This window comes from Ahaetulla prasina, unplaced genomic scaffold (assembly GCF_028640845.1).
Source record: "Ahaetulla prasina isolate Xishuangbanna unplaced genomic scaffold, ASM2864084v1 Contig400, whole genome shotgun sequence".
NCBI lineage: Eukaryota > Metazoa > Chordata > Lepidosauria > Squamata > Colubridae > Ahaetulla > Ahaetulla prasina.
Window position 1 is genome coordinate 1 of NW_026682177.1, and position 9,112 is coordinate 9,112.

Consider the following 9,112-nt stretch of genomic DNA (forward strand, 5'->3'; position numbering starts at 1 on the left):
ACTTCTGACAAAGTAAATGCTGAGGACTGATTCATTTAACAACCATGTTACTCATTTAACAACTGCAATGATTCACTGAACAAATGGGGCAAGAAAGGCCATAAAATGGGGCAAAACTCAGTTAACGTCTCACTTAGCAACATAATATTGGACTCAATTGTGGCCGTTAAGTCGAGGATTACCTGTATCCGGTTACTTCAATCTATGTCGTAAAAGCTGTTACTATATAGGCTGTGAAAAATCTTAGCCATAGTGAATAAGTGTGTCTATTAAAAAATGAAATTAAAATACCGTGAAAAAGCTGATGAACACTCTTTTAATGTCAACCATATTAAAGTACTCCAAAAAGAAAGGCTAAAGATTTCCTGTTCTTCATACTTAGCCTGGCAATTATTGTTGACTTCAGTTAATCTGATTTACATTACCTAAATGTGTTTTGTCCAGAAAGGCAAATGAAAAGCAGACTGCAATCATCAGGCAAATTCTTAAAGCTCACACATGTGCTTTGTTGATGCAGTTCTGAATATTAGGAAAATAAAGGCATTACAGCCCTAGTGTATAACATATTACATCTATAATTGATGAGCTGGGAATAAATTATTAGTAGCCATCCTAACACTAGCAGAAGTGCCGGTATACACTAGATTAGACAATTTGTTTTTGCTATTAAGCAACATAAAATATTTTATACAGAAATGTTTATAATACTGTAATGCAAATAGAAAAATTACTTTAATTAGAAGTTGGAAAATTTGCAGCATATACTGGAATAAAATTATTCAATCAGTGCTTTCATTTTAAGGCCACAGTTCTAGGCTCTAACATCTTATCAATAAGATGTTACAGTTTCAGGATATTGTTATACATCCAGAGAAAATTGGAAATACAGTTTCTGTAGTACCATAGTGTTACAATTTATATTGGAAGAGTTACACAGTAACAAGTAATTATCAAATCAATAATACAGTGTAACCCTTTAAAAAAAGATGTACTAGTAATCAAATTGAAAAACTGAAACTTCAGCTACATAATCTCTTAACATTATTCTGCAACGGTGAGCAATCAGTCTTAGAAACAGCATCTTACAGCATGGATATAGAAATAGCATGAAGTCTTTCCCTAAGATAGAATTATCTGATGCAGAAACTGGTTCTTGAAAAACATTGCTACAGGACAGAGACATTAATAAATACTTCTGTCCAGCAAATCTGAAAGCCAACTCCTACTAGGCTTGGATTCTTATGGGCATGTGTCAACCAAAACTGGCATGCTGAAGATCAAATACAAATACTGTCATTTTAAGGTACCATGAGAAACGACTCATTCTACAGGGAGTACTGAAACAGCTATGTTGGCTTAATCATGTTGTTTAGAAAAAGCCATAGGATACAAATACTTTGTCTTTAAGGATTCTCAATTCCAATTAGGAAGAGCAGCTTCTGAACCTTTTTGTTTTTAACCTTTAAATATCAAATCACTTAATCAAATACTTTTTTAAGATTTAAAAAATAGGGGGGGAGGGAACTGCCTTTACATTAGTGTTGACTCCCAGACAAGGTCCCTGCAATTCTCTTGGCAAGATTTTTGAAATGGTTTGCCAATGTCTCCTTCTTAGGGCTAAGAGTGTGAGACTGGCTCAAGATCACCTGTCTGGCTTTGTGCCTAAGTAGAATTCACTCTCTCCTGGTTGCTCATCTGGTGCAGGGGTCTCCAAACTTGTCAACTTTAAGACTTGTGGAGTTCAACTCCCAGAATTCCTCAGTCAGACCCCTGACCTGGTGCCTTCACTACTATATGAAACTCGCTGCCTATTAAAAATAATCAAATGCATCAAAGTAATATATTTCTGCTGGTCTGCTATTTTTCATGACTATTTTCTTTACTACTTTGAATCTCCAAGATGAACGTTAACATTAATTTTGCTTTTTTCCAGATGCTTTAACATGGTTAGCCTAAAAATATTATACCTGTAGGTTTTCACATTTCTGAGTCCTACAAATGATATTTTTTCATTGAGGGTCTGTGATTATCCACATTAACCTATCCACGCCACTGCCACACCATGAGTATGATGCGACAGCGTAAATCCTACCCACTATTAGAAAACACATATTTCAGGATAAATATCAGGAGCAAAAAAAAAAAGAGCATACCTATGATTTTTCAAAACATACTGTTATCCTAGATAAATCAGTATCTTAGTGAATCGCTTAGATACTAAGAACTACAAAATCTTATTCCAAATCCTCAAGATACAAGGTTTTCTTGTACAACAGTCTTGTGTTTAAGGACATATTTTGGTTTTTTAAAAAAAACAACAACACCCCTTTTAAGCACGTTGGGAAGGTCACTAGTGGTTCTCAACCTTTTCTTCACCAGGACCCCCTTTAAATACCTTTTGTGGCCACAGACCACCAAGACTTAACTCAAAATTTAAATCCTAACATTTCTTCAAGCCTTCACGCCCCCCCCCCAAGTGACAACATTGTGACCTCCCCAGGGATGAGAACCACTGAATTAGAATATACATTTAGCAGTTTTTAAGGTACATCGGTGGTATAGTGACTACCAATTCCTCATCAGTTAATGCCTCAAGAAAAAAAAAATAACTGCAGAATACAAAGCTGATCTTATTCCTTGAGTTAAAAAACCGTGACACCATAAACAAGAGAAATCATGCCAAAGATATTGATTGAAAAGCATTTCTACCCATAATTCAATTTACTTAATTCAGTTCACGAACAAAACCATAAGCACTATTATCCAGAGCATCTCATGGGGAATGGGAAAAAGTCTACTTGCTGCCACCACATGCTTAAATGTCATGCTCTTCTATACTTCACAAATTTTGGCTAGAGCAGATTCTAGTTTAAATACCATTGCCACGAGTTATATACTTAATTATAACCTCTGCAAATAAATCTACTTGGGTATTGATGTTCACAACTTGCTCGATCTTATACAGTAACATCCAGCCTTCCCTTTATTTCTCTTCCCCGGCTGCTCAACCAGTTACCTTTTTCACATTTTCCTCCTCTTCCTGGCGTTTCTCATAGTGTGAGAAGTCATCAAAGATGGAAGTGGTGTGCTTGTAGGTAGCAATGATTTTCAGCACCTGTTTGGCCTTTTCCAGAGGCACCTCCTGAGTGTCCCTGGAGTTGGTCACTGGTTTATTCTCATTGTTCTCTAGGCGAATATGCCGCAGTTGGCTGTTGGGAACGTCCTTCACAAAAATCCACCTGACATCAAATCGCCCCTTCCATTTGTCCTGGGACCACACGCCAGCGCACGTATTGTAGTCCACGGCAGATTTCATTTCTGCCACTCCACAGAAATGACCACTGCCGTTGACACTGAACAGTAAGTAAACGGGACCTTTTCCATTCATGGAACGGTAAGCAGCATCCAGTCTCTTATTACCATGCTCTGTACTGCACCAGATGTTATATTTAATGGAACGATGGATATCGTCTTCAGAATAACTCTTGATAATGAAGACCCTCCCATGTTTTGGGTTCCAGTCAAAATCCTTTGGGTTATAGTTGTTGATAGATCTCAACTTCTCCAAGACCGGGTGGGGCTCCAAAGGTGCAGACCCAGAGGTGGTTTGAGACTGTCCTACTGCATTGCCATCAACTCCATTTTGGCCAAATCCATTTCCACGGTTACGAGGTGCGACCCAACGGGCAGGCTGAGCTGCCTGCTGCTGAACTGGCAACTGAGTTGGCTGAGGTGGTGCAGGTGGCAGAGGTTGTGGCTGTTGTCCTGCTGAAGGCTGCATTGCTGGTGGACTACTATTCATCTGTTGACCCATTGGTTGGGGAGATATTTGGGTTGGTGGCTGACCAATATTCTGAACTAAAGCCTGGGAAGGATTTTTTGCCACTGGTCCTTTATTATCCCAAGTTCCAATGTCCATATTGTGTTTAATGGGGGGCGGTGGAAGACTTGAGCCCGCAATCCCATTCTTGGTCTTCAGCTTGGGCTGTTGTTTTGCAGGTTTGCTTGCAATATCAGCCCAGGATGTTGGTTTGGGAGGAGCAATAGTAGCCGGGGGCAAGCTATTAGAGGTTCCAAGATTACTGGCAATAGACCCGCTGCCAACGGCAGAGCCAACAACTTTTGGGACATTGCTTGCTACATCAGTGCTGCCTAGTTTCAAGGCTGCCATTCCTTGATCTATGGTGTTCATGCCAGGTGCCTTATTCAAGGTGTCATTAGCAAACGCTGACTGTCCATCGATCATGGCTCCACCCAATGAACTTGGTGCATAAGCATAGTTGCTACTGTATCCTGAACTTTGAGTTGATTGCCCCTGAGAACTGTTATTACCCCAAGCAGAGAAGTCAATTCCACTTGGAAAAAAGTTAAAGCCATGCTGTCCCAGAAATGGTGTGCTGCCAAGGGCCCCTGGCTGTCCAAACATGGCATCTGGGAGAAAATGAGGCTCTCCATTGCTTAGCTGTCCATAAGAAGTCAAATAGGGCATAGGTGGATCACCCCCAGTAGACCAAGCAGCTTCACCCAAGGAGTAGGAAAATCCAATGGATGGGCTGTAGTAATTCGGCATGTAGGAATCTGACATTGCAGTATAGGCGTTGTTCTGGAAGAAAAAAAGCAAGAACTAAAGTGTTAGACTGAACAATACATATAATAGCATGAAAACTAGATTAAATCCATGTGTAGATCATTTTTTCCACGTTATCCTTTCAAGCTGAAATTATTCTTTATAATGCAAAAAAGCAAGATACTGATTTCAGAGCATCAGAGAAAATGAAGCCATCCTATATCTTATCCAAATCTCAAAAGGAAATTCACTCTTGCTGCAAAACACCATCTAATGTGTGTGAGGGTTGTACTTTTTAATCTATGTAGCACTTTACTGAAGTACAGGTGGAGGATGAAACACATAGGAAGTAATACACATAACAAGTAATGCTAGCTTGCTTCCTTTTCAAAAAACAGCTATTGAAATTTAAATTTTTTGCAAGTGGACCAAAAATAATTTAAATAGTTTATTTAAATGGTTTATGGAGAAAGGAATTAAAATAACAATAGTAATGCGAATTAAAACATCACCTAAATGAAATCTTGGACTATGTTTTACAAACCAATGAGCACACCAAAAGAAGATATAGAAAGAATGGTTCACCTATCATATTTCAATACCAAATTTCTTAGCAATAGAATTTTATACCTTCTCAACCAAACCATTGAAAATATCTGTGTGTTTTGAATGGAATTAATTGGCATCAAAGGGAAGATGCTCACTGACTACAGGAAGCTATCATTTCATTCTGCAATTCAACTACTAAAACCTTTAAATTTCTCATGTATGTTAGCTCAGAATTCAAAATACAAAAAGAAAAAAATCAGTGGCAAGTCTTCACTATCAACAGCTTCAGATAACAGCATAAGGAAATCTTCTGTTTACAGTAGGCAAGTGTAGGTATAAATAGCATTATATTGTAAATAAATATAAGACTTAAGCACTAGAAACAAACCAAATAACCAAAAGTAGAGTTAGTCATATTGATTCCTTGATCTTGAAATGCTTGAAGGAATTATACTCTCCTTTAAGGGAACATTTCAGTCTGATTTAAAGAAGTCTACAGTAGTGGCCAAAATTGTAGAAACCTTTTAGGAAAAGTATATTTTCTAAAACTAGCTAATAACACCACTTTTTTGGGGAGTAGTGCCATAAAATTATATACCAATGGAAAGATAATTTAATCAAGAATGTAATGCAATAACTTTTAGGAAGGATTTGCCATTAGAATAGCAGTTGCAGTATAAAGGAGAAAAGTGAAACACATAGAAAAAATAAGATATACAAAAATTATCACCACAGAAAAAACAAGATATACAAAAACTATCACATCAGTTAATATTTACTTGGGTAACCTTTAGCATGAATTACAGCCTTACAACACCTTCCCGTGGAGTGAACTAAGTCTTTTAGTTCTGCAGCTGTTATAATGTGAAACCAAAATTGAATGATTGCTTCTATTAACTGGGTTCTGACTAACAAGTTTCTTTATCTGGCTCCATAGTTTTTCAATTGGTTTAAGGTCTGGGCTATTCCTAGGCCATTCCTGCTGTGGAATATGATTATCTTGAAACTCCAAAAAAAAAGTAGTGTTATTAGTCATCAAATCTCAAAAATACACTTTTCCTAAAAGGTTTCCACAATTTTGGCCACTATTGTATGCTGATGAGCAACTGCCTAACAATAAGCTCTAAAATGATGCCTAGGAGAAACAATGCTGAGATTTGTCCCACCTTCATTCAACCGAATATTTAAGAATGATAACAGCAACAGAGAAATATAATTCCATAATTATATTTGCTACATGACCATTAATTGAACCCCAAACATCAGATGGTTGAATATAACTCATGTTTAACGTTAGGCTAAGGTTTTAATTTGTTAACATTTACAAATAACTGTGCATCTGAAGTGCACTTTAAAAACAAAATAATTTCCTAAAGGTCCAATTGCTTTAATAACATAGAGATTAAACAAGCCTATCAGATTTTTAAAGGTATGACTAAACAGAGGGATGAGATGGAATATTTATTGAAATTACTTGGAAATGGATTTTGCCATTAGCTGCACAGGTTAAGGATATAACCTGTTGCAGCAAGTGTATGATAAGCAACATGTCTACAACATCCCCCTGTTCACCATTTAAAGGACTTCCTAGAATGACTCAATGTCTCATAAAGCTTTCTGATGATTGAAGTAATGACAAAGCTCAAATGCATGAGTATTTTATCAAAATTGGATTAGCATTGAAGACTATTCTTACCTATTACTTAACCGATGATATTCCAATTTACAACAGGAAATTAAAAGGTTAATAAGGTTGCATCCTTTTCTAATAACAACTTGCAGAGAGTGCTCTGCTGTCACTGCTAGGAACAAACTATGATGAAACAGCAACAAAATAGCCTACAAATTAATGGTTAGTCAACATGAACATGTGTCTAGTTCCGTGTGTGTGTGTGTGTGTGTGTGTGTGTGTGTGTGTGTGTGTGTGTGTGTGTGTGTACATACAATGACTAAGTCAAGCTACCTTAGGACCTATCTTTTAAATAGAGCTTATTCTATGTAAACTTAAAACTTGGGCAGGTTTCTATTTACAGGTCTGTTCTTGTTTTTTAGATATTTGGAAGGAGGGAAGTCATTCCATCAACAGCAAGGATATAATTACAAGAGCACAATTGCAAGTTCAACTCATGTGCACATTTTTATAATTGACAAGTAGCCAAGAAACTGGGCACTGAAAATATTTGTGCCCTGAAACAGAAAAGACAATATTCTGCAATTTACTGGATTTTGGAAGAGTTCAAAAATAACAAATCATACATTATCCAGCTTCCAGAATTAATAAGTTATACAGCAATCCATTGTGTGGGAATTTCTAAAAAAAGGTCAATTAGTTCCCTATCCTGACACTTCTTGGTTACTTTCCATATCACATTCATGGATCCATTCCTCATATGAAGGCCTGTTCATTGAAGATTAAGTGAAAACCCACATTAGATGCCTTAAGTATGTTCGCAATACTATATTTTTTTTCACAGTGTAGATCCTATTGTCAACTTAGCTAATACTTGGAGAAACTGGAACAGAAATGATCAGCAGTGGACAGAAACTAGGTATAGTCAGCTGTATAAATCGTAATTCACCACAGCTTAATGGCCCCCAACCTTTTGGGCACCAGGGGCTGGTTCTGGAAGTTTTTCCCCAGATCGGTGCCAGTCCAGATGCTGTAGGTTGGGGACCCCTGCCCTAGTTATCTCTTAAACTGGAACTTTAAGTTTTCTGTGAAATTCCCAGATCAAAAGATTGCTACTATTTCTCAGTTTAAAGTTGATACCTATCCTTTATGATTGTGTAACTTGAAAATTCATCTACAATTTTATCGTTTACCTTTCTTTCAAGACCTCTCAGAAACTGCACAAAGATATTACAGTATATGCTTAGCTGCAGACCAAAGAACACTTTATAGCAGCATTCTGATGCCTTCCAGCTATGTTCAAACTACAAATCCAATTCTTGGCTGTGAGCAATGATTGCTGTGCAATATTAGCACATGACCATGTCACTGGGCACCAGAATCCAACATCATGCAAAAAAGTCCTAGGATTCTTCCAAATGATGAAATTCTTTTCCCCCAAATCCTTACAAAAATTTGGACACTAGAATCCAACATCATGCAAAAAGTGAAAAAGTGATTTAAATCATTTTAAGGAAGCACTAGGTCAGAAAGAGTGAAGTATAGCAGGTAGTTTCAAAACTTTTCAGCTTACACCACCTGTTAGCTGAGGGTAAATCCTCTCCTGGAACATCTGATCAAGACACATGGGGCTTCAGAATAACAGTTAACAAGCCATCTTTTCTACTGTACTTTAGAGGGAAAAAAGCTCTTTTTGCAAGGGGCTCTATTTCTAATATGGGGGGAAATAATTTTTTTTTAATTTATTTATTTATTTATTTTATTTCATCAAGCATGCATTTTATGACAGATACAAGTGTAAACCTAATTATAAATACATGTAAAGGATACGAATAAAAGAAAACATTAGGTGCGCTTATGCATGCCCCTTATGAATATGCCCTTGGATCATGCGTGTGTGTCCCTTAATCCTGCCAAACAATTGGCGTTCTCCACCGAGACCCTTTGAATTCTGCAAACTACAATATGCCGAGGGATATTTTGATATGCAGTTTTTCTCTGCTTTTCCAACTCTGCTTTATTTTTATATGAAAAGCAGGCTTGCATATGATAATCAAAAGCAGATAAAGAATAATAAAGTACTTGGTTAACCCTTTCTTTTCTATCCTCTGATCAGTGGTGGACTGCTGCCGGTTGTAACAACCAGTTTGCCCAGCATCAAAAATGTGAGCATGCGCGCGGCTTCAAAAACACGGCAATATAGGACGGAATAGCAGGTCACAACTACTGGTTCGCCTGAACTGGTCCGAACCAGCAGCAGCCCAACTCTGCCTTTGATCCTTTGACCCCCATCTGTGGGTGGCCCAGAGGTAGAGCTCTTGCTCCACAATCAGGAGGTTGTGAGTTCTACCTCTAGGTAGAGGCAG

The 9,112-nt window shown here is 37.6% G+C and overlaps 1 protein-coding gene across 1 annotated transcript; it reads right to left on the reverse strand.

The window, feature by feature from the left end:
- Window positions 1–2,989: 2,989 nt before the first annotated feature.
- On the reverse strand, window positions 2,990–4,600 carry YTHDF2 (YTH N6-methyladenosine RNA binding protein F2). The gene has a single exon (XM_058161595.1). It carries the CDS (start codon window positions 4,583–4,585, stop codon window positions 3,005–3,007), a length of 1,581 nt encoding a protein of 526 aa, XP_058017578.1. The 5' UTR covers window positions 4,586–4,600; the 3' UTR covers window positions 2,990–3,004.
- Between the last annotated feature and the right edge of the window lie 4,512 nt (window positions 4,601–9,112).

Bases quoted from the DNA above. Each gene is read 5' to 3' on its own strand.
- YTHDF2 (XM_058161595.1), bottom strand. From the start codon at position 4,585: ATGTCAGATTCCTACATGCCGAATTACTACAGCCCATCCATTGGATTT.